Consider the following 25,483-nt stretch of genomic DNA (forward strand, 5'->3'; position numbering starts at 1 on the left):
GGAGAACTAGGTGTCAGAATCTAAACTGAAGAGAGGGGCTCTTCAGAGGGAAGACCAGAAATCTGTACTTGCAGTTCTCCAGAATGATTACACCCGTGTAGATTTTGGGGACTGCACGAACTGTAACAGAGCTTTTCATCACAGGAACCCTCCCAAAACTTAGGCTCAGCTTTGCTGTAATCTGGCTGCAGAGAAGCTGTGGCAGCCGGAGCCCAATCGAGGCTGCTTATAACAAACTCATTGCACTATCAACACTCTCCCCAGAGTAATGAAAGCCAGCCTGGCTCTTTATGAGCCGTGCAAATCTCGTTTATTGCACATTACTGAACAATCACTGTTGCGAAGACTCACATTAAAGGAAAGCAATGGATGCAGGTTTTTTTTTTAATCTGAAAAATAGGGAGAGAAGGAAAAGGCCAAGCAGCTGTGTCTGTAGTCCTCCCTCCTTCAGTCTGCACCATGAACTTTTTAAAAGTGCTCAGTTAGTTCTGCTAAACCATCAGGGTGTTTCGTTTACCGCAGAGTGGGCTGATCAGTCACTTTTCCCTTCTCTGGGCTTAAGATGTGGAAAAAAACCCCCTCCATATGAAAGAAGGAAGACCCAGCCACTTTTCCCCCGTGATGCCAAGCGGCTGGGATTCCACCTCTTCCATCGCCTGCGAGCACAGGCAGCCACGAAATGCCAACAGGCAGCAGATGTTTTAACTCTGAGGCAGCAAGGACATTTTGTGGCAAGCAGACCCTGAAGAGAGTTGCTGCCAGGAACGCGTGCACGACCACGTGCAGCTCCTTCATCTCCAGCACGCCAGAGATCAGCCTTCCCACATAAACCCAGGAAGGTAACAGATTTTTGTTTGTTGTAGTGTCTGTTGTCATAAAATAAGCAAGAGCTGGTGTGCTCAGGAAGGCCTAAAGCTATGCTGATGTCTCTGAAACACTTTTTGAAGACATCTCGCTCCTGGCCACATTGGCTTAGCTGACAGGAGCCATGTGTTGGATCGACCTGGTCCATGAGATGTGCTAAATACGCTACCAAGGGCACGTCTGTCATCCCCTTACAAAAATGTCATCTCTGTCTGTGGCCCCTAAAAGTCAACAGCACTTTTGCACGCTCACAAACCTTGTGGTTGTAGACTAGGCATGCTCCCACAGAAGGGAAGTCTTCACTGGAGACCAACCTAGGGCTCTTACTTGTGCATGGACCCTACCACGGGACCTGAAAACACACAAAATCTGTGACCCAAGGCTGGCGGCACTTTCAGGCCAGACCTGTCTGAGGCTGTTGGCCGAGGCCCAAAAGCCACTCACGCTGCCGGTAATAACCCACCCGTGTTACAAAGCCGCGCCAGCTAATTGACCCAGGCACTCCCGTTCCCCTTCTGCTTCCCTGTGCACCTTTTCCTAAGCAATCCTTCCTTGCTACTCAGCTGTTTTCTTGTTCTGTCCCAGAAGTCACCAAAAAAGACAAGGCGATCTGCTAAAACAGCCTGAACACAGTCTTCTGACCTCTCTCCCACGGCTTCACCGCACCTCAGCTGACGCATCCAGCTGGCAACTTGGTAACATTGACCTGAGATTATCCCTTCCATCTCTTCTCTTCCGAGATCCTGGATGACAGGTAAACCTTTCTGGGCCTGTCCTGGGACCAGTGCTCCCTTTCCCCACCGTACGTTGTAGTTCCTTCCCCATCTTTCCCTGAGTGCTGGATACGGCATGTCCACGGGCGTGCAAGCCAGGCTCCCTACCGTTCTGCTGCCCAAACGTACGTTTGTACTCACAATTAAGTCTTTTCCCACCCCTTTTCACGTAGGATTATGGGTCTACGACACAGCGCAGTCTGGATCTCCATGAGGACCTGGGGAAACACGTGCTGATGCTGTTTTTTTCAAAGAGGAAGGGTTAGTTTGTTCATAGCGAGACATGTTGCCTCCCTGGAGAACCTTTCTGGTACATCCCAAATGTACGTCCATGCTGTTCCCTGTCGAGAGGCTTTGGTCCTGAATGCGCTCTTCAGATAACTGAGAGCTCTGTGAGGTGGAAAAAACTATGAGCACATGTGCAAGCCGCCGTCCCAGCACGCTCAACAGCCACTCATTCCTAAATGTGCACTTTCACAAGCCCATGGTTTGATCTGCCCATTCCAAACCGATTAGCAACGCGGGCCTTGAAAATATGCACCCGGATGGGACCCTGAGACGTCATGTCACCCGTCCCTCTCCCCGAGGCGGGAGCAACTCTACCTACAGCATTCCTGAGAGGTATTTTGTCTAACCTGTTCTTAAAACCTCCACTGGAGGAGAATCCAGAGTGTCCTAAAGCCCTTCCAGTATTATCACATCCTACCACTATGGAATTTTTTTTGGTAGCTCATTTAAATCTACCTTCCCGCGATGTACCAGGAGGTGACCTTCCTGCTGTGGAGATTCTGGGTCACTGTGGGTTACGCCAGCCCTGTCGGGTGGCACGGTCCCAGGTGTCGGTGCTTGCAGCCCTGCTCCCAAAACTGCCGATCAGCAGAAGGGAATTCCACTGCTGTTACAGTCCGCATCAGCTGCCTCCGCGTGTCTGCCTGCGTTAGCAAGGCACTCCCTTGTCTTCCGGGAGCAGCGAGCGCTAGCCAAAACACTTTCACGGCTCCGCAGCAGAAGTTACATTTATCTCAGCAGCTGGCATTAAGTCATCGTTTGGCCCGGATCCACGTTTCGTACCTACGGGAGGCCGACGACAGAAATCCAGAGCATCCACACCTCAGAGGGAGTGAGTCTATGGGCTAAGATGACATTCAGGCGAAAAGCAGAGGGGTTATTTTCCCCCAAACGTGCTGTGAGAGCCTGCACGTGACAGCAAAGATCCCGAAAACATGCAGGGGGGGCCGCAAAAGCGACAACTGGAGTGTGACTCTGCAGAGCGGACAGCCGATCCCGAGCTGACCTGACGCGCGTGCCAATTGCCTCGGATGGCTCTGCAGACGAGGCACACCAGTTAGTGTTTGTTTTCCATACCGTGCTGTCCATATTCTTGCATCTTCAGATGGGTATAGTACCATCATCACTTCCTGCCCTAGGAAGTCATCTACTATTGCTTTATTCTATTTGTAAAGAGAAAAAATTGCTGGCCTTGTTTCATTCCACCTACGGGATGAAGTTTTTTCTGTATTTTCCCATCAGTAAATTTGCAGAGTGCTGTGAGCTGGCAGGCAGGTAGGACACATCCCTTTTTACAGGGACTGGTACTGCATGCTTCAAGAGAACCTGCAAAATCCCAGTAGTGGACATTACTATTATGACAAAAATTTTATCAATACAATAACATACCCATGGAAGAGGTTTCTACTGGGCACAGATGGTAGGCTGATGTCCTGAAACGAAACAAATTACATACATTTTACGCCAACAAGAATAAAATTATGATTACTCTAATACAAGTCTCCTGAATATTTGATCTGCCAGATCTTTAGCACTGAGTGCATAAACACCAAGATCCTTAATGAAGGAACATGACTGAAAATATTTTGCTTTCCAGGCTGCTCTTAACCAGCTTCTGTTAACTCTTCTCTTTGTACCTGTTCTCATTGTATTTTCCATGTCATTCTTTAGAAGGGGAAGAACATCTTAAACTTGACAGCTTCAGTGCCTCAGATGTTAAGTCCCATCTTAAGACCTCCCCCTACAAAACACAGAGTTATATCCATTTTTATTATTTTCCTCATCTCCTTTTCCCTCTGTGTTTTAAATCATCCTTTGTATTTCAGGTTCCAAACCCCAGGCTGCCTGGGGACGGTGATAGCCTTCAAACACGAGAATGTCCCCCTAGAACAAGGCTGCGATCCTAAGAGAGTCTCTGAGTCCTGAGAGATGATAATAGAAGAAATCATTAACTTCCACAGACCGGGAAGGGTAATTAGCGGGGCTAAAGCCCAGTTCAGTTCAGTGATACGCACCACACGGCAGCGGCAACGCGAGGCTTTGGGGAGTGTGTTTGCGTTCAGGGCAGAAAGCAGGCGGCCAGCTCGCTAACGGTCTTATCAGCGCTCTCCTTACGCGCAGAAGGGACACCCGTCCCCTTGGCGCGAGACCAAGCCGCGTTTCGGAGGAGCCCCAGCTGCTTCGAGCCGGCGGCCGTCGCCGGGAGCGGGCAAAGATTTACAGTTACAAACAGATGGCCTCTCGCACACTCCGCCGCCCTCCTGATGTGTTATTTTGATGTGTGTTGTCTTTTTTTTTTTTTTTTTTCTAACCGAGATTAGCTCAGCGATATGGTTTCTCCTACCCCAAAACCACCGGGGCGGTGTGCGGGGGGGGGAAGCCTTGTCCCAAAGGCAGGCTGGGATGATTTTAAACAGCCTTTTACCACATTAAAAAATGGAGGGGGCAGGCTGGGCCCCTCTGTCTCCTCGGCGCTCTCCCGCCCGAAGCCCCTTCGCACCTCCTCGCTGAGGTGTGTGTGAGGGGGGTGCGACCTCCCCAAGATGGCGCCCACACCCCCTCGCCCCCCTCCCCGCAGGGGTGGGGAAGGCGAAGAGGCGCCGCGAGATCCTCAACATGGCGCACGGCGGCCGCCCGCTCCCCGCTGCCTTCTCCTTCGCCCCGCACGCCGCCCCCCGCCTCCCGCACATGGCACCGCCGCCCGCCCGGCGCGGCCCTCGCCCTCCTCAACATGGCGGCGGCGCCGGGCTATGACGCCATACGTCCTCCTCCTCCTCCTCCCCCCCCCTCCTCCTCCTCTCTCCCTCTCCCCCCCGGCCTCCTCCCGCCGCCGCCGCCGCCGCCGGTCCCCGCCTCTCCCGCTCGCCATTGCGGCGGCTCAGGGCGAGCCCCGCCGCCTCCCCGTTCGCCTCCCTCCCCGGCCGCCGCCCGGCAAGAGGCTCCACGGCGCAGGCCCGCCGCAGCGCAGCCGCTCTGAGGTGAGTGTCCTACCGCGCAATCTCCCAGCTCCTCCAGCCCGGCGCAGCCGCAGCAACGCGGGGGCCCCCGCCGGCCTCTCAGGCACCCCCGGCTCCGGCGAGCGCGCCGTTTCCCTCCAGCGCCGCCGCGGGGTCGCTTAGGCCGCGCTAGGCCCCGTCGGAGGAAGCGGGGAGAGAAGCGAAGGCGGGAGGGGGGGGTTGTGGCGGGGGTGGGGGGGGGAGCGCGGGCCCCGTTGGCGGGCCGCTCCCGCCCGGCCGCCGCCGGAGAAGGGCGGGAGGCGGGGAGGGGATGGCGGCTGCGGGGGCCTGCGGGGCGCCGGGACGGGGGAGCCCCGGAGCGGGGTGGGGGGGGGCGATACCGAGCGCCCACTCCCGCGGTGGCGGAAGGGAGGGAGGGGAGGGGAGGGGAGGGGAGGGCGGTGTTGCCGGCCGCGGGCCGCCGGCCGAGGCGGGTGTTGCGGGCGGCGGGAGCAGGTTGCTCCGGCCCCGCTGCGAGCCGGGCCCGCGCCGGGGAGGGAAGTTGGGCCGCGCCTCTGCAGCCGTTCGCGGGGCTTTTTCTCTTTCCTTTTCCCTTCTGTTTGCCCGCTTTTATCCCCTTCCCCCCCCCCCCCCAGCCTTTTTACTTATTTTTCTTTTACATTTTTTTTTTTTTTTTTTTTCCTAACTGCAAACGGATGTCCTGGGCCGGCGCTGCCCCTTTTGTAGATGAGTTTTGGGGAGCGGGGCTGCAGCGAGTTTAAATGCTGTTAATCACACAAGCAGATTTAAAAAAATTTTTTGTTTCCCCCATCTCTAATATGCCCAAATCGTGTCTCTTTTGTTCTTGGGTTATACGACATCTGGCTCGGGAGAGACCTGGTTCGCGACTGAGGTGCTCAGGGCTTCGTTAATGTAAATAATAATTACAGGGCAGAGGTATTCGGCTCAAAACTCTTCGTACATGTGGGGTTACTAAGTCTTAGCTTTCTTGCAGCTACAGATAATTTTCATACTGTGGGGAGACGGTTTCTTCAAGATTTGGATCTCTACTTGGTATTAATTTTCTCCTGCACTGGAATAATCTTCTTTATTTCCAGAATTTGGGATTTTTATCTTAGGAAGGCCATTGTAGTTAGAGTTTTTGCCTCTAATATGTTAGCCTTGCTGCTCTCCAGGCGCGGTTTCAGACCCTTTTCCAGTGTCCTGGGCACCGTGAGAGCGTTTCCAGTGTTGTGGTGGCTGTCTGCAGTCGTTATTTTTCGGAGTTTCGTTCGTGACATCATGGCAACTTGTGTTCATCCTTACTGTGGCAGTAGCGTTGCCTTGTCTTGTGCTTCATCTGCCTCACATTTGCTCGTTTTTAAAACTTGTTACGTTGAACTTTTAATGCCCTAATGCTGGGGAAATAGCTGAGAGAGAAATAGTTAATCTTTTTAATACAAATTTTCATATCTGTGGTAAAACTGGGAGCAACAGGGTTTTTTTAGTTGCGAGGGAAAGAGGAAGCGTGTGACGATGGTAACTTTGGAAAGGTCAGGATTATATTCGCTCTTTTTTCGGAGTTTTAATCTTGTCCATCGTGGATAAGTGTTAGAGTGTAGTGTTTAATTAAATAATCTCATATGCTCCCGTAATTTTCCACACGTGTTTAGTCTTTTATAGAGTATGGCAGTTTATTTTTATTGTATTTTGTTGTATAGCAGTTGTTTTTTCAGAAGTCTCACGTGGTTTCTGTGCAGGCTTTACGACGGACAAGGCATGGGCTCTTATGCGTGAGCCATAAATCCAGCGAGCTGGGGAACCCTCTGCAATTTTCTTTTTTACGCAGTTCTTACAGTTTCACGTACCACACTAGCATCTGCGCTCTACAAAGTGTGTGGCCCGATGTACGCTCACGTTACGTAGGTGGAACGAAGCAAGGGTCTCGTAAAGCGTCGTTCGTTGGCAGCCTGGGTAGAGGCGGTGTTCGCGTGTGCGGAGGCAATGTGATTTTTGGCGTGGGGCGGTGAAAGCGCTGCCTTCTTGTTGAATCGAAATCTTTCTGTGAACCCCATTAACGCGCCGCGTTCGGCTTCCTACCGGCTGTGCTGCGCGGGTGCTCCTTTGGAGGTAACCTGGCCTGGCCGTGCTCTGTGTAACGAGCGTGTAAGTTATCCTGAAGCCAGTTTATGTCGTGGATGTGGACCGTGCCATCCCAGCTGTGCTGCCCAGCGTGCCAGAACAACAAACACCCTGACCCTAGAAGCAAATAAGCCGTCCTGGCAAAAACCAGCTGTACAAGCAAGAGTCTTTAGTGCGCGCGCGCTGTGTCGGTCGGAGGTTGCCCTTCTCTGTAGCTCCATCAGGAAAATGTGTGGTATAAACTTGTTCGCAGAGGATTAAGCTACGGTGAGCGAAGACCATTTTGCTCCTGAGTAAGGCTGGCCACGCAGGGCTTTTACGCGCTGTAATATTGCACTTCGTTTGATTGTCTGAACTTTCCTGGACAAAAGCCCCGTGCCTGGTCGGCTGCACAGATGTCGGCTTTCAGGCTGCAGGTATTTTGGCGTGAGGACTACTTCAAGTGTTGGAATTTCATAATTTTTCTGTTGCTCAGGAGCCTGAATCATCTTTTCTTAGACTTAAACCAGCCAATTTCACTTCTGGCAAGCTCAAGCCTGGAAGATTTCAGCCTCGTAAGTGAAAATGAAGAACCACAAGTGACCGCAGGAGCTCAGGTTGGGAGCTCTGGGGCTGCCTTTGTTGTAAACCTCGCTTCCAGGCTACATCGTGTCAAAGTTCTGCTGCCGTTTGCCTGTACGTGCTCTGGGAATATTTCCATCGCTGCTTCCACCTGCTCTTCATTGACCAACTGAGGGGGATTTCCGTGCAGCTTCTCAGTCTTTTGAAGGCTTTGGGAATTATTATTATTTATTTTTTTTTGCCTTACCCTCCTCTGGTCTGGAAAAGTGTCCTCTAGGAAGGAAGCAGAGTGCAGTGACTCTGCCGTGTCCCTGTATCCCTTTTACAACAAAAAAAAATTAATACAGACTTTTGTACGTCAGAATGTTGCGTGCTGTCAGAAATCAGCTTGTGTTGATGGTTTTCAGTGCAAGAGGTCCTGTAAAATTTAGCCTTCAACTTTGTCTTTCCTGTGCTGCTTCTGAAGTAGACACAGAGTAAAAAAATGTAGTTAAGATTTTTTTTTTTTTTTTACTACTGATTACCCAGCGCTTCAGTTATTTAATAAAATACTTTTAAAATACACCCCTTGGTCTTTTTAAATAACTTAGGCTGCGTGGTGGGGATCTTACGATGTAGCGGTTCCAGTAGTAGGAAGATGGAAAGTGGTGCTGAGGTGACACTTGAAGCAGATCCTTGTGACTCATGCGGCTCTCCTCTAACGAACTTCATTAGCTCTTTGATACACAGCCATTTGTTAAGCCTGCTTGTCTAAAATTAGGACTGGCTACAGCCAATTGTAAATCAAAATTAAGGAGAAAAGTTTCCGCTTAACTCCAGTTTAGTTTTCACACCAGATTCAGAGCTCTGTCGCTGGTTTTTGTGCTCTTCCAGATCTTCAGCAAGGCTCGTCCTGCTGAAAGTCCCGTGAACCGCTGGAAAACCCTCCACGTGAGGGAGTCAAGTGGCGCGTCGTCTCTCGGCGCCGGGGCGATGTTTTTCTGTGTTCAAGGGTAATCCATGCTCTTACGGTTTTGAACGCGGTCGCTTGTTGGAGGATCAGTTTAATAGTTTCTCACATTCCCGCTGCTGAATGCAGATAACGCGCCCTTGCCCCGATGCGTTTGTCGCTTGCTTTAGTGGGTGAATTTGTGTGTCAGCTGGTATGAATCTAGCTAGCAGGAGCTATCTTCATCAGCTCGTTTCGCTGGTTTTCAAAGTGTTGCACACCATTAAATGCTGAAAGTTACTGTTACCTTCTCTTTTTTTTTTTTTTTTTCTTCCACCTGGAACGCAAGCTTCCACCAGAAGCTCTCACCGCTTCCCAGAGTGAAGGCTCCGCAGTGGAGCGTGGAGAAAGGTTTGAAGGTCCAGAGTGGCGCAGGCTGCCAGGGCTTTGTGGCAGGAGCCTCTCCCCTGCCCAGGCTGAAGCTGGGCCATCCAGGCTCCGTCCTGCTTTGGGGAGGATTTGGATCTATCCTGCATCCACTACAGCAGTCGCAACGGGGTTCAATAGCTGCGATGTCTTGCGGATTCTGACCCTGTTGCCTTTGCTTTTTCCCAAAACCCGGTGGGGCTGAGCCAGTTGCCGGTCAGGTAGGCCCGTTGGGAAGGTTGGCTGTACGCCCGCTTGGTTTTGGAGATCACCCGGTGCGTTTAGCTGTACAGGACGGACTTCTGGCTGAGGCTGGGCTGGTTTTGTTGTCTGCCAAACTCCAAGAAGGAGTCCCTTCTATTGACAGATAGAAAACGGGGAGGTGGAGGCTATATTTGGTGGCGTACGTAGGAGAGTGATAGGCATCCTGATGCGCATTGACGTTTTGATGTCAGTGAAATACCCTGGTTTGGGGTTTTTTCCCTCCTGTAAGAAAGGTGTGGCTGTACACAGACTCTTAGCGCGGCTTGGATGGATGGTGTATTCCACCCAAGCGTTGACTCTGTGGGATTGAAAAGTCCAGCATCTCCTTTTCTTCCTGTTTTTCATCCTTCCTTAGAGACCATTTGCTGTCGGTGGGTAACGGAGCCTATTTTTGTGCTGGAGGATGAAAGCAGGTGTCTCCTCAGCGCGGAGCGTGGCGAGGCGCATTCTGCTCTTGGTGCTGAGCTCGAAGCCTCTGCTTCCTCACTCGCATTATTTTTGTTGGGTGCTGATTACTTTCTGCCTCTGTGGCTGTGTGTGAGGCAGATGTGTGAATTATTTTCTCTGTTTGCTCCGTGTGCTGTCTGTACGGCCTGTAAATAATAGATGGATTGCTCAGATGCTGCAGACCGATAGAGTCTTGGAGGGTAACTCGGCTTCTTCGGTACTGCTATAAAATCCGTCGAACTTCCAGTGCATAAGCAGCAAAACCTAAAAGTATGTTGGACCTGTTGGAGTGAGTGCAGAGGAGGCCACGCTGCTGGATAGGAGGAAGAAATGTTTTACGCTGAGGGCGCTGGAGCACTGGCCCAGGCTGCCCAGAGAGGTGGTGGATGCCCCATCCCTGGAAACATCCCAGGCCAGGTTGGCCGGGGCTCTGAGCACCCTGATCCGGTTGGAGATGTCCCTGCTCCTGGCAGGGGGTTGGGCTGGGTGGGCTTTGAGGCTCCCTTCCCACCCAAACCAGTCTGTGATTCTGTATTTTCATTTGGAGAGCATGCTTCCTGCTTGGAACCAATGTGGTCAAGAAATGCAATCCGAGAGAAACGGAGTTCCTCCCACTGTTTAGTACATAAGCATCTAATTAAAGTCATCAAACGGGGATGACTTCGAGGCTTGGAAAACTTCCCCATAGTCTGGGTCAAAAATACTTGCAAGACCACACCCCCAGGGTCTCCAGGCTTTATTTACCTTGCAACATCCTCTCTGGAGGAATGGTGTGTGAGTTAATGCTCCCTCTGAGTTTATTGTTGGCATCGGCCATTGAAGTCTCCTGCTGCTGCTTCTGCAGCCGCTTTCTTGGGCACCGAGAAAATCCTTTACCTCCTGGTTTCCCTTTTGAAAGAGAAGGGGCTTCACACGCCGCCGCTCCCTTTCCTCCCTAGAAGGAGCGTGCTGATGTGAAGCTCTCCTCATAGCTACTTTGGGTTGCAAGTTGGGTTTTTTCAGGCTTATTATTTCTGCATCCTGAGTGGCAGCAAATAAAAACTCACGGTCCGTTTTCAGTGTGCAGCCGTGTATTTTCAAATGCGTTGTAGGAACCCTGAAAACATTGAATTCCCATGGGAATTGCGTGCCGTACTGTGTATTCAAAGCAGGAAAAGCCCCGCTTGAGCGCTGAGTTGAGGTGAGTCAGGACTGGAGAACCCTGGGTGGCTCCATCTGGGACGTTCTCCACGCGTGTGGGAAGTTTGAGATTGTGGTGGGGGAGTTCTCCTGTGAGCCCCGCTGACCTATGCCTCTTCTCAGACTGAGAGAGGAGGAAATAACCGTGCTTGGTAAGAAGAGTCTGTGTGGTTGTTGTAACCCTGCTTCATCTTTTAACAAATGGCTCGGGTCTTGAGCGTTCCATTTTCCCTGCGCGGAGGACAGCTGAGTATGAAGCAGGGCGCTTGGAGATCACGGCGGCTCTTTGTCAATAACGGAGAGAAAAATGTTTGAACCAGCGTTTAAATCCGGCCTGCAGATACTTAAGACTTAAATAACTCGCAGACTCTTTGATCTAGCTGGCCTGTCGATACACTTTTTTTTTTTTTTTTTTTTTTTTTTCTCTAGAAAACACAAATCTTAATCCTGTTTTTGCTGAGGAGTTTTTCCTCATCTGCAGTCTTTCGCAGGGCGGGCAAGCAGATACGTTCTTGAAGCACAGGAGGACGTTGGGAAGGAGCCTGTCTTTTCTTTTTTCCCCGGTTCCAGGTGCCAAGGGGAGGAGGTATCCCATTTTTTACTGGCACTGAACCGAGCCTGCTGTACTCTGTCACCTTAGATGCCCTAAAGGGCGCTGTGGGGTAACCAGAGATGCCCCTTTTTTTGAGCCTGGAGGAGAATCCCCAAATTTTTGGGCATCTTGATACGGTAGCTGGTGTCAGAGGCTGGCTGCAGCCCTGTGAATGCAGAACCCCTTCTTAAACAGCTGTAGGAGAAAAAACTCCCAAACTTGCCTAGAATCAGACCTTGAAAACAAATGCTGTTGTAGTGTATATCCCTACAGGATTTAAATTTTTTTTTTTTTTTTTTTTTTGAGGCAGAATGGGCTGTGTTCCTAATCTGTCTCTCTGCTCACAACATAGAGGGCTTCAGTGTGTGTTGGAGGATCGGAGGGGAAATGAATTGAAAGGGTAAAAGTATAAAACTGCAAGGGGAGAGAGGGTTGGGTTGGTTTTTTTTTGGGTGTTGGTTTTTTTTTTTTTGTGGTCTGGGCCAACTCATCACTGCTTCATCCGTTGCTGGGACCTTCTGCACACACAGAATGCTTACACCCTTCGTCATCCAGCTAAGGTGGCACCACGCCTCCCAAAACCAGCTACGGTGTAACTCATTCTGGGTTTAGGATCAACCAGGCCGTATTAAGTACCTCCCTGAAGAACGCATCGTTAACAGAGCCATCAACGAGGGGTGGGTGGGCCAGGCTTGCCGTTGTAGGGTAGAAGTTAATTAAATGTCGTTAGGGCTGTGTTGTCTGCCTTGACCATATGCTAATCCGGTTGAATTAATGCGATGTGAGGACCAGGTCCTTACGGTGGTCCATCTGGCCAAGATGGAAGACCTCCTCCGTGCTGGACGTTACGGTTAACGTGATGCTTCACACCTCCCAGTCTTGGTCTAGACGAAGCCGTAACGTCTCGCATCGCCACCTTCTCGCTCGAATCCCTCGGTGAAACACGCTTCCATTATGTTTTCCTGTGGTAGTCCAGCACAACCGCTAATCCTCTCTCTCTCTCCCTCGATAAAAGAGGATTAAAATCGGGAACATTTGCACCTTAACGCAGCCAGCTAGGCCTGCGCTCCGTCTTTTGGGCAGTAATCCCGCTGGGGCGAGGGCTGCGCCGTTGTGCGGCGCCAGGAATGCTGCGGGCGATCAGCAAATAGCGGCTCTCTCGGCGGTTGCGTTTATTGGGTTAGTAATTCTTAAAAGACCGCTTCATGCGTTAGTAAAATAAAGCTGGATCGACTGGAGGTGACTGACTCGCTTCACGCTGTTGAAGTGACTTCCGGAGCATGCCCAGAAAGTGAAATAATCGGAAATCGGGATTTCTGCGTGGTTCTTTAAATAAAATGAGGGAAAGCGTAAGTTGATAAGGTATTATCTTTGAGAATGCCGTTTATCATACGTTGTGTTTCCTAGACATCCTGCAAAAAATTTTAAGGAAGAAGGTTCTGCCCCAGGTCTTACTGGTGGATACTGGTAAGGGAGAGTCACCTCTGCGTGTCGCACCCCAGATATTTTACGTGAAACCTGCAGAGCCCGGGGGGAATGAGAATTCCACCTCGTGGTTTGCAATTTTACGGTGTAGTTTGACGTCCGGTTTTGGATTACACTCGCTGGCTGACGTGGGCCGGAGTGTGGTGGTACGCCCTTCGTGGGGGTTTCCAAATGCTGAATGTGTGCTGACCTTAGTCTTGGTGTCTTCATGGGGACGATTGATTCATAGAATCCCAGAGGGGTCTGGGTGGGAAGGGAGCGTTAGAGCCCACCCAGCCCAACCCCCCTGCCAGGAGCAGGGACATCTCCAACCGGATCAGGTTGCTCAGAGCCCCGGCCAACCTGGCCTGGGATGTTTCCAGGGATGGGGCACCCACCGCCTCTCTGGGCACCCTGGGCCAGCTCTCAGCTCTCCCCGGAGCCTCCTCTGCTCCAGGCTGAGCAGCCCCAGCTCTCCCAGCCCGGCCTCACAGCAGAGCTGCTCCAGCCCTCCCAGCATCTGCGTGGCCTCCTCTGGACCCTCTCCACCAGCTCCACGGCCTTCTGCTGTTGGGGGCTCCAGAGCGGGACGCAGCGCTGCAGGGGGGTCTCACCAGAGCGGGGCAGAGGGGCAGAATCCCCTCCCTCGCCCGCTGCCCGCGCTGCTGGGGGTGCAGCCCAGGGTGCCGTTGGTTTCTGGGCTGCCAGCGCCCGTTGCCGGCTCACGTTGAGCTTCTCGCCCACCAGCACCCCCAGTCCTTCTCCTCGGGGCTGCTCTCCATCCGTTCTCCCCCAGCCTGGATTTGTGCTGGCAGTGCCCCGACCCCTGTGCAGGACCTTGCACTTGGCCTGGTTGAACTCCATGAGGTTTGCATGAGCCCATCGCTCCAGCCTGTCCAGGTCCCTCTGGATGGCATCCCTTCCCTCCAGCGTGTTGACCGCACCACGCAGCTTGGTGTCATAAGCAAATGTGCTGAGGGTGCCACTTCAGTAGTTTTTTTTTTTTAAAAAAAAAAAACAAACCTTACGTGAATTGCTTAAAATTTGACAAAAAGATGGAGTTTAAAAAAATGGAGTCCTCCTGCATGCACATTCCGTGCTTTCCCCTGGTTGAGGCAAGCAACTGAAGAGAAACTGGGGTAATTTAATTTTGATTTTTTTTTTTTTTTTTTTCCCCCCTGGAGAGCTTTACGTTCTCTCTGGTGTGCTGCTTCTGCTCCCCGCTGGTCCGGGCGGGAGGGAGAGCATCGCCCGCTCCCGCTCGCCTTGCGCGGCTGGGTGGAGCGCTGTGGCGAAGTCCTCCCCGCGCTCGCTGTCGCCTTCCTGCCAAAGCCCGCCAAGAGTCTTCAAGTGGAAGAGATTTTGGTTTCGTTCTCTAGAATCAGTTTTATTTTAGGTCTTTTCCTGCTGAGGCTGGTAGCACAGGGGATTTTTTTTCCCACCCTAATTAAAAGGATCATTATGCTAATGTCGTGCCACAGGAGGACGCTGCGGAACCAGAGCTGGTTTCTGCAGCTCCTCTCAGCGCTTGAGTTACCGCGTCTCTGCCGACACGCGGCAGCCGTCCACGTGCCGCCGTGAGCCAGCGTGAAATAAGATGTTCGCTTCGATCTTGATAGCAGAGGTGTCAACCAGCGCGTCTTATCTTGCCTCTGAGCCGGGTATCGGTTGTCGCTGCTGACAGGAGGCCGTGTCTCAAGTCCCGGAAAGCCAGTCCCGTCGAAAACGTTGCGCGGCTTCCAGAGCGACAGGCGCTTCACCGGAAAAAGGACGTTTTTTAAATTGGATTTAGGTGTAGGCCAGCAAACTGTCTCGATGAGCAAGGGAAGACTTCTTCCACAGCCGTGGAAAAACATGTGGATGTAAATGTGCATTTTAAATGAGCTGTGGTAATAATTAAGATATTAATCAGTCTTGTCCCTGGTGAATAGCGTTGTTTCCGTATCAAACCCGCAGTGGTGATTCCCTCTGGCCACAATTTTATACAGGAACGGTATCAAATTCATCCTGACGGTGAATTAACGAATAATATTGAACCGAGGAGAGATGCCGGTGCAACGTGAGCGGAGGACGTCACGGAAAGAGCTAAACTCTGCTGTGGGGAGTCTGAAACCACCCGCGAGGGAGGGCGTGGGCGGCCTCTTTCTGTTATCCCCGTGGAGGAAAGACCAGGAGGAGGTCTAGGTCTTGCTTGTTGGTAGGTAGCGCAGCCACGTGATGGGAGCTTTCCCGTGTGTTTTTGGTTGTAAGCGGCAGTCGCCGAAGCCTGTGCGGTTGTAATTGGCTGGTGCAGGCCTCCTGCCATCTTGGATTTCACCTGGAAGTGGTTTCTTAACCAGCGTCGTCGGGAAACGCCGCGAGCGAGCTCTGTGTACGTGTGGCTCTGGCCTGGCTGGGAGGTGGACATCTTTGCATGAGATGTGGCTTCCAGGTACCAGCCAGCGTTGGCCCAGAGAGAGGAGAAACACAACCAGGACAGCCCCACGCCAAGACTGGCCATCTCTCCTCTGAGGTTGTCCTCTATCCTCCCCTCAACTGGAGGTTGCCGGCTCTTCTAATCCAAACCATCTCAGGAGCCATCAAGACCGGACCATCTCTGAGTGCTGTAACCGGAAGGCAGACACACGTCTCTCAAGACTGATGTGGTTCGACGAACACTGGTGATTTGTCGGGGCTCCTCGTGAAAATCACGCTGTACGGTCTCTCCGGTTGCGTTGCCGTTGGCTCTTCGTCGTTAGTGTAAGCATTGAAACCTGCTGATGAGAACCCAGCTGTATCGGGATGTGCGTGCTTGCTTTAAAAAACACGGAGAGGGCTTTGTGCCAGAACAGCAGAAAACGGCACCAGACAATTTCGAAGGTATGATTACACCCAAACGAGATTTGGTTTTATGAGTAAATGGCAAATGATTTATTTCTCGCTGGATCGGTTTTCACTTACGAATTGTTCCAGGCTGTCTTTGCAGGGAATTTGAAGTTTTATCCGGGCACACAGCCGGAAGTTTGCAATAGCTTTTAAAATAAAACATTATTAAGTACTAAGTGCATAGGAAGTGCTTTTTAATCTGATTGAATACATGAACTATGAAACCTAATTCACTGAAAAAAACTCCGTCATGCCGCGTTGGCCGGGATCATCAAAGGCGTTTTAGGTCCCTTCCTCTTGCGAGACGACACCGGTGCTGATGGTCGCTGTTGCAGCTGCAAACAGTTGGCGGTTCTTAAAATAAATCAGGGCGGTGTGGTCTACCTTACCCGCAACGGCGGGCTCTTCGGAGCGAGGAGGGCAGCTCGGCGGGACGCGTGCTGTGCGTGTGCGAAGCCCCGCGTGCCACCGCCCGCATCTTGATGCCCTGCACGGCGAGACCGTGCTCCTGCCTCGCTGCGACGAGCCAAGGCGTGGGGACAAGCACGAGAGTAACGCTGAGCGTCGTCGCCGCCTCGAAGAAGCGGCGTTTAGTGAGTAAGCGCCACGGCTCCCCTCCGAGCGAGGGGAAGGGGGGCAGCAGAACATGCGGAGCTGCTGCGTGAGAATTAACACACCCGGGTCACAGGAACCCCGTTGGTTAACTCGCAGCAATCGCCTCCGAAAACAAAAGTGCCAGTGTGGTGGAGGTTGTTTAATGCAAAGCAAACGACGTATTTACAGCGGAGGCTTGAACGCGTTAAGGGCGTATTAAACTCCAGATGCTCGTCAGCTTCACAAAGAGTGGAAGAAAGGGAGGAGGTGATGCACATTTTCTTGGAAAAAAAAAAAATTCAGCTCACCGAGCATGGAACAGCGTTTCGTTGAAGTTAGAACCATGAAGAGGGTAACCAGCTTGAATTATGAGACAGAATATTTTTTTTTCCCCCTTTTTTTTTTTTTTTTTTTTTTTTTTTTTTTTTTTCTTACACTGGTCTCAAGACAAAGTACTGTGTGCCAAGTTCCTGTGTGGAGCGGGGTTGTCGGTAAGGAATTGGTACTGACTACGGCGCAGCGATCAAACAGAAAATGGGTTGGGAAAGAAAAAAACAGGAGTGGAAAAACAGGATTAGGAAATTTTTTTTTATGCTGAGGGTGGTGGAACGCTGGCCCGGGTTGCCCAGAGAGGCGGTGGATGCCCCATCCCTGGAAACATCCCAGGCCAGGTTGGCCGGGGCTCTGAGCAACCTGATGTGGTTGGAGATGTCCCTGCTCCTGGCAGGGCGATTGGGCTGGGTGGGCTTTGAGGCTCCCTTCCCACCCAAACCAGTCTGTGATTCTGTGATCAGCTGGTCAGCCCGGAATGGCTACAGGGACAGCACGCCGCGCTGGAATGGTTAACGTGTCTATTGAACTAATTGCTGTCGTTGGTGACTTATAAAGTGGATTCTGAAAAAGTATGTGTGTCTGCTAGTCCTCTGTGGTTCCTCCCGTGTAGTTTCTGAGTCCTGGTTATATCCCTGTAGAAGGCAGAGCTGCTGCTTGAGCTCGGGGTGTCCGTCAAGCAAGGTGAGTTCCCGTACACAGTGCCGTGCGGTTGGCTGGGATGGGATTGCGTTCTTCCCGAAACCTTCGGTTCGGAGAGGTTGAGCAAGAGCGCGTGAGAGTTGGCCTCTCTGTTTGCTGTTGGTGATTTGCGAACTCTTGCATTTTACTTCTAAAATGTCACACTCAGTTTTATGTGGATGCAGGTCAACTCCTCCCTTACGGTGTTCTACCCAGAGTAACTCGCTCTTGATGTGAAAATACGAAGCCCAAATTCTGACAACCAGGCTTATTTGCAGAGAAAATACAAACCTCTTTATTTGACGAAGGAGCAAGTTTTGTAAGGAAGTCAACGCACCCTTTTCACGGTGACTTCTTGGGCTGCGTGGTGTTGGCTTACGGAAGAGAACTTTGCTGAGTGAGGTCTGAAATACCCAAGCAGAAGGAAGGTCTGGTTGCAAAACTTGAACACGAGAACTTTATATTTGGTGGTTTGGATGTTGATGAGGCTGTTAGCCTTTCCTGCCCTGTTTTGGAATGGTAGAATCATAGAGTCACAGGGTGGCTTGGGTTGGAAGAAACCTTTAAAGATCATCTAGTCCAACTGGAACATCTTCCAGTAGACCATGTTGCTCGAAGCCTTGTCCAGCCTGACCTTGAACATTTCCAGCCATCCACAGCTTCTCTGGGCAACCTGTTCCAGTGCCTCACGACCCTCGCAGTGAAGAATTTCTTCCTAACATCTAATCTAAATCTGCCCTCTTTTCATTTAAAACCCGTGCCCCTGCGTTCTGCGAGGTCCCTTCCATGCAGGAGTTGCTCTCTTAGGAGGCATCTGAGCACGCGTGGCTGGAGTGAGCTGTGCGTGCACGGGAGAGCATCGAAATATTCCGGGTCTCAGCCCTTCTCCTTCAGTCTTTTGTTCATATTTTACATCCTTTTCTGATTATTTAAGCCACCAAAGAAGTAAGACCCATTTCTTGGGTCTTGTTGATCTGATTGGGATGCATTGGACACTGTGTTGGATGAGTTAGTGAAAATGGCCACGTGATTTAAAACGCCAGCAGAGCAATGCTCGTCTCTAAGTTTAGACTGTCTCAGAGGGCAGCGTCTTGCGCTGCTACAGCATCTGAGGTAAAACCACTTCAGCGGTCTGAAGGATAAAAAATAAGTCCAGGCCCTGTCTGCCTAAGAGTTTTTCCAGTCATGCTGGTGTACCTCATCATTTTTTTCTGGTGCGGGCATTTATTTTTGGTCCAGTTTGAAGCACCCGTGAAGCAACATTAAACTAGACAACGGTGGCAGAGGACAATTTCTACAGCAGGACAACCCATGTGGTTTTGTCTTGGCCGAGTGACATCTCTTTCCGTTCACACCACTGATTACGCTGAGCAGACAAGACCTTCATTTTAAATTTAATGTAGAATTTATGGGTTTTATGTTCAGTTTCTGTTGTTTTCCGCTGGTTTGAACGGTACGGCGTCTGCTCTTTTGGCTTGCTTTGCTCCTCCTGCATCTGGTGTTCTTCCAGTGATGGTGTCAACAGCCGTTGATCATAGCTGACAGCGCATCAAAGGAACCTGACACAGGCATGAAGCAACTGCACTGTGTGATGAGAGGGACTTTATCCTAATTTTTTTTTTTTTAAGTGCTTTAAACGACTTTAAAAATACTTCTGGCTGTCATCCAAGGCTTCTGGACTAAGCTACAACTACCAGGAGATGTCTTTGCAGGCTTCATCGTGTCATTGGGGTTTCCTTACGCGTGAAACTGTTCTGGTTTCTGACGGAAAGGAGGAATAACCTTTCCTTCTCTGGAATGATGAATGCTCATCTCTAAAATTAATCAAGAACCACTTTTCCTTTCATCCCCTGGGCCTGAATCCCTGTTCAGATCCAAGTGCAGACCCTTCGGGTGCGTAACAGAGATGATTTGGTTGGGAATCACCAACAGAAAGTGCCAGTCAAGGTGTTGCCCCACAAAGCCTGGCTTGTATCAGGAATAATTTGGGAATTATTGGAATAGATGAGTATCTGCCCAAGGTTCCAACACGCAAAGATAAGGCTTCATGCCTTTCGGTGGATGATTCTGGAGACGCTTGGAAAATTTCTGGGGGAGGGAAGAGTTTGTAGTAGATTGATGGTTGTTAGACTTTGTTTGAATGAAGTGGACTTCATCTCTGAACAACCATGATGACCTTGCTGTTGATTATCCCAGTCACTGCTTATAGCTAACGGTTTCCAAAAATGCCAAAATTCAACCGAGTGCTGGAGCAGGACCTGTGCCCGTGAAAACGAGATCACGTGCCCGTGTGTTTAAATTCGCAGAGGTGCCCATGAGGTTGGTGTTGGTGTTGCTTACTGACTCAGAAACGCAGAGTTTCAGCCTATTCCCAATTTTATTTATGAAAAAAACATCGTTTTTAGTGGCACCGAGGATTGGCTGCCTCTTGATTCGAGCAGGTTAACTTCCGAAGGAAACAGTGTTGGAAGCATCCGTTGTCTTGCAGTCTCGTCTCCTGGTGACCTAAGAGATTACTGCGCTTTGTCAGTTATATTCTGATCATGTTTTTCTGTGGATAAATACATTTTTTTTTTATTTTAATGGAAAGTACGTAAAATCCTATTGCTCCATGGCGAAAAGCAGCAATATACCCTTTCAGAAAAAGCACGGTAGCTTGGGAAAGCCTGGTCTGCTGAGCTATCCCATTGAAAATGCTTGAAAAATAAATAAATATATATATTTTTCCCCCTCCTCATTTTCTATGGTGATGGCAAAATAAGTTCCTTGAAAGGAAATTACGACTGATTTTTTTTTTTCAGCCAGAAATTTTCAGTTTCCTTCAATGTCCCTCAACATCTCAGTCCCTTCCTTACTGGCGGTGCTTGAGTCACAGCTATTTTGGGATGGTTCTAATATTACAGTCTGAGTTGTAAGCAGTGGTGGAGAACGGCAACATCTAACTCTAGCTGCCATCTAGGGAGGATTGGGAGTTTGAAGATGGTTTTGCTTTAGTCGTAGCCTCGGTAGGTTCGTAACAGTCTCACAGCAGCACTTCTACTGTCTCACAGCCTTGGGTTCCTCTAGCGCGTGCCTGGATGGAAAAGAGACATTTTAAAACATCAGGAAGACGGGGAGAAACTCTTCAGCAGGGCCTGTTGTGACAGGACAAGGGGTGATGGCTTCAAAATAGAGGGAGGCAGATTCAGGTTAGATATTAGGAAATGTTTTACCCTGAGGGTGGCAGAACACTGGCCCAGGTTGCCCAGAGAGGCAGTGGGTGCCCCATCCCTGGAAACATTCCAGGCCAGGCTGGCCGGGGCTCTGAGCAACCTGATCCGGTTGGAGATGTCCCTGCTCCTGGCAGGGGGGTTGCACTGGGTGGCATAACAGAAGCTACTGAAAGCTTTTGAAGGACAAAGCTGCGTGCGATGCCGTGGCTTGTCTGGTTCATAGAGCAGTTACCCAGACACGTTCCTGCGACCACTCCGCGGTCCCTGTCTGTGCTCCTGGCTCTCTCCTCCTGGCAGGCTGAGCAGGTTTCCGTGAAGAGGGTGCCCATCAAGAGCTTTAAATTCAATGGCTCTACTTACGGGGTCAGAATTCGCTGGGAATATTTTGTTCTTCCCTACAGCTGGTCACTTCTTTCCTTCTGCTCTTTGCCCTGAGGGTTTTGGGGAGTCTGGTTTTGAGGGCTGATGTCCTCATTCTTGTAACGTAGTTTGAAAATATCTATGGATGCGCTGTTCCTTTTCCACAAACGTATGGTAGACACACTGAAGATACCTGCGTACCTCCTGTCTGGTTCTTTCTGCGCAGATTTATGTCCGTGGTGTGTGGTCCAGTGCCCTGCCGACTCTGTAAGCCGCTCCTTTGCTCAGCGGTTTACCACTAGATGCATTAAATAAATACGTTTTGTGTAACATTTGTGCTTGGGTTGTAATGATTTTGTCTGCTTCTGGACTCTGTAAACAAGTAATGCAACAGAAGTGGTCTCCAGAACACAACTTGCTGCCAGCAAACGTCGGTACTGGCATCCTCGGTTGCGTCCTGAGCTGTTGAGGCTGGAGGAGAGAGATTTTGTATCGCCCTTGAGCTTCTTTCCTGAAAGCTAGGTCTTGAAGTGGCAAAAATAAGTTCCAGCTTTGATCAGACCTATTAATACGTAGTGGGTGAGGGACACGTAATCTTGAGGCTACGGGATCCTTAAAGGCCTTTCCACCAGATGCCTGCCTCTGGGTGCTATGCCATGTTGTTTGGAAATACGGATCTTTCCAAACTCTTGAATTCCTCTTCTGGCTCCTGGTGTAGTCGTCATTTCCCTCTTGTCGAAGGCCACTGCCACTGGGGGAGGTAATCTCTTGTTCCCTCTTGGTCATGGCCCGCTCACCTAGCAGGCTCAGAAACCTTTGGCTGCCCTCCCTTAATGGTGCACCAGTGTCAGTAACCCCTTCCTGTGATTTTTTTATCTCCTCTGGCAGTAACTATTGATGGAAGAACACGGAGTGACCCAAACAGAGCACATGGCCACCATCGAGGCCCACGCAGTGGCCCAGCAGGTGCAGCAGGTCCACGTGGCCACCTACACGGAGCACAGCATGCTGAGCGCGGACGAAGACTCGCCGTCTTCGCCCGAGGACACCTCCTACGACGACTCCGACATCCTCAACTCCACGGCTGCCGACGAGGTCACCGCCCACCTGGCTGCGGCAGGTAGAGTCAGCGGGGCGCTCGGCGTCGGTCCCCTGACGTAGCGTTCCTGCAGACGTTGGGAACGGCGCCTGGGGGTGGTGGGCGATCCTGTCACCCCGCGGGGCGCTCTGAATGCTTCCTTACTGCCCCGGCTTCATAGCGCGTCTTCGCGAACTCCGCTGGGTGCTTGGATCTTCTGTCGCTTTGTCTGTGTGAAATGAGAGGTGCTGGGAATAAGAGACTGGTTTGTGTGGTAAAAAAGGTCCCTGGTAAATGCTGCCTTGGATAACGCAACTAAAATAGCTGGTATTTCAAAGAGCAAGCTTATTTCAGGCCCACATAAACAACAGCAAAAATAACCCAGGGGTGCTGCAGGAACTCGCTTGGGCAGGAGGCTCGCATGCCTGGCCTCTCCCAAGGAGATGCCACGAAGGGCCCTGGTGTTTCTGGACCAGGAAAGTATTCCAGAATTACAAATTCCTTCCGGTGAAGCCCCTGCCGAATGTCCTCCAGATTTGTCTTGTAGTGGATCTACCTCGTTTGCAGGAGGGGAATCTGGTGGCTCCTGAGTCCTCTGGGTGCAGGGTCCCCCCCAGCCCCTGGCCGGCCGGACGCCCCAAACTGCCGTGGTCCCTGCTGTTCCTCAGGACGTTGTCGCAGGATGCTCCTGGGAATTTTGGATTTTCAATTTCGTTCCCATTAGAACTGGTCCGTAATCCCTGGGGAAAGCCTTGGACTCCTGATGCTGTGGTTGAGGTGTCCGAGCAGGATTCACGGTGCTGTACCCAGTCTCTTCTCCCCTGCCACCGGTATCTCCTCGGTTGCAGTCCGTTATTTAAAATTTTGGTGTACTGGAGAGTTTTTTGGTCTGTTTGGAAGATAAAATACAGAGTTATGTGATTGTAAGGAAAACTCGGGACTGAAATATGTGACTTTCACGTGGGGATAAACTGGGGCTTGCCAAGCTGGGGCATGGAGCCGATGCTGGAGAGGAGGGATCCCGGCTGCTGGGGAGCTCAGCGGGGAATTCAGGTCACTCTGGTCCAGTGGGGAGGCCTCTGAGCCAAGCTGTTGGGACCCATCCCTGGGGGAAGCGACGGCCGTGCCCTTTCTGGCCAGTTCCCGAGCTGCGTGCGCCGATTCACCCTTTGCCGTTTGATTTCCAGGCCCTGTGGGGATGGCAGCAGCTGCTGCCGTGGCAACGGGTAAAAAACGGAAGCGACCGCACGTTTTCGAATCCAACCCGTCCATCCGCAAGAGGCAGCAGACGCGTTTGTTACGGTAAGGACTCCTCCGGCGCTCTGACACCTCGGTCTTCGTCCTCGGTCTGGCTCCAGTGGTGGGACCATGTGCTGTCCAGAAGCTGGGGGCATCTTCCCTGGAAGCCAGGAGCTGTGTTTTAGTTTGCAGAAATGGGTTAAATTGCAGTTCTGCTCATCTTTAACGTGATATTATGATCACCAGGACTGACGTGACCGTTCCGGTGGGATCCACCGTTCTGTTTGAACCCCAGCCGGTCACAAGTTAAATGTCACGGTCACGCTGCCTTGCAAGGTGTTCGTAGTGGTTTTAACAGCAGCTGGCCTGAGAATCTGGAGCTGCAGCCATATCCCAGCTCTGCGGTGGCACGAAGGACTCATCTACCTGATGAAAAAAAAGTCTTTTCTGCGTTTTGAAACGATCCTTGAATAAATCCAGTGTGCGTGTGCCTGAATTTCCTGTGCCAGCAGAGCCCGTCGTGCGAGCCCTGCTCTGAAGACAGAGCCAGCCTGTAGCGCGCAGGACTGGCGGAGAGGTGCCTGCCAGAGCTGAAACACTTTCTCTGGCTTTAGAAACTTCCTCTGTAGGCTTCTGCAGCCCTTCGGGCGTTGCGTTCCAGGTGCTCTGAGGCTGTCTGCCCGCCTGATGGCCACCTAGCAGCGCTGGTGCCGCAGTGGCTGCGCAGGCTTTGCGCAAGCCCGGGGAGATCGCCTGCAATTCCAGCTTCAGGAGGCGTTTGTAGATATTGGCTGGTGCCGTTTACTAGGTTTTGGAACAAGGCAGTTCTTGCTTTTTAAAGTGTTTTGGGTTTAATGGGGTTGTTGCACAGGAGCCGGAGTGTTGGTCACTCCGTTTCTTGCTGGCTTCCTCCTGCGTGCACGCTTAATGCACTGAAACAGCAACGGCCAGAGTTTCTCCTTTTCTCCTTCTCTCCTGTTCTCACTCTTGTCAAGTTGGTGAGAAATTAAGTTGATTTCCTTATATTCTGCTTTACTCGTCTGCTGAGTCCCACACCTTTTGCACATGATCAAGCTGGAACGAAGTAGAGCTGAGTTGGTGTTAAATAATATTCCCTGGGAGCAAACTCCCTTTCCTTTGTAGATCCATTCTGGTTTTCCCTCCATCCCCAACTCTTCTGACTCAGCCGTGTTTATTGCAACGTTTCTGAAGAGCAAATCCTTTTCCCTCTTGAAATACGAACAATGCATTTTTAAAGAAACTCCTCTATAATAATAAGAATTATTTCTTCTCCCTTCATGCAACTATTTCACTTTACTACATGCAAGGTACTGACAAAATACATCTTTTTTTTTTTTTTTTTTTTGCGCTCTGATCAGTTTGTCGTGTTTGTGCTTGATTTTTACGCCACTGTGAATCAAGTGGGAAGTTACAACTTCTCATTCTGGGATCTCTGCGTGGCTGGTGGTGGCGCTGGTGGTTTTTTGGCAGCGTGTCTGCTGCTGACAGATGCTGACCTGTCACCTTACGGCAGTGCTTGAGTTACCCGGTGATAACTGCTGCTTCTCTCTTGCTTTATGAGTTTCTGCCAGTGTTTCTGACACATTCTCTTGCTTTATTAAAAGTGAAAAAATTAAAGTTATAAAAAACTCGCATTAAAAGTGAGTAAGAGGTGTGGAAAGTGCGTGATGGAACATTTTCTTCCTACAGAGAGATCGTTCCAGAGGGACTTACTGATGTGGCAGGTGTCTGAGCACCTGGGTGTCCTGTGCTGAGCTGCTGCAATATTTCTGCTTCTTGCTTGTCGTGTGGTTGTCGGTTTAATGCTCGCAGTTCTGGTTTGAGCAGGACTGTGGTACTAGAGAATTGCCATGCGCTGTTGTGAGCCTGGGTGTAAAATAACCTGTGTTTGCTGTCCTCTTTTGGTCAATCATTCAAGTCCTGTATTGCTAGTACACTTACACAGCGGCACAGCGGATATGCGGTCTCTTGCTGTCCTGGCTTTGCTGCTCTGGTGATTTCTCTACTTTTTGCATCAATGGAAAAAGGAGAGCAGGGAGAATAATTGATATTTGAGCTGCCGGGTGACTGCAGGGAAGGCAGCAGGCCTGCGGGCGCGGAGGAAGAAGCGGTGTACATGGCTCCTCTGACCAGCTGGGGCTCCGTTTCTCACCTGGTTCATGAATGGGTCGCATTGAGAATGAGAAAGGGAGTTTACAAAGCAAAGGGTTGTGTTTCTGCAGGGCTTTTAGCTGATTCA

General features: G+C 50.9%; 1 protein-coding gene across 2 annotated transcripts in view; it reads left to right on the forward strand.

Annotated features, from left to right (window-relative positions):
* Nucleotides 1-4,746: 4,746 nt before the first annotated feature.
* NRF1 (nuclear respiratory factor 1) overlaps nucleotides 4,747-25,483 on the forward strand; it is a 64,356-nt gene continuing 43,619 nt past the window's right edge. Inside the window, exons 1-3 of one of the 2 annotated variants that reach the window (XM_086744064.1) lie at nucleotides 4,747-4,903; nucleotides 21,795-22,026; nucleotides 23,172-23,286. In XM_086744064.1, coding sequence (XP_086600190.1) covers nucleotides 21,804-22,026; nucleotides 23,172-23,286 — 338 coding nt within the window. In that variant the 5' untranslated portion in view covers nucleotides 4,747-4,903; nucleotides 21,795-21,803. Of the gene's footprint in view, nucleotides 4,904-21,084; nucleotides 21,667-21,794; nucleotides 22,027-23,171; nucleotides 23,287-25,483 lie in introns of those variants that run through there. The other variant, XM_086744073.1, reaches the window with a different exon arrangement.

This window comes from Chlamydotis macqueenii, chromosome 1, assembly GCF_036417535.1.
Source record: "Chlamydotis macqueenii isolate bChlMac1 chromosome 1, bChlMac1.mat, whole genome shotgun sequence".
NCBI lineage: Eukaryota > Metazoa > Chordata > Aves > Otidiformes > Otididae > Chlamydotis > Chlamydotis macqueenii.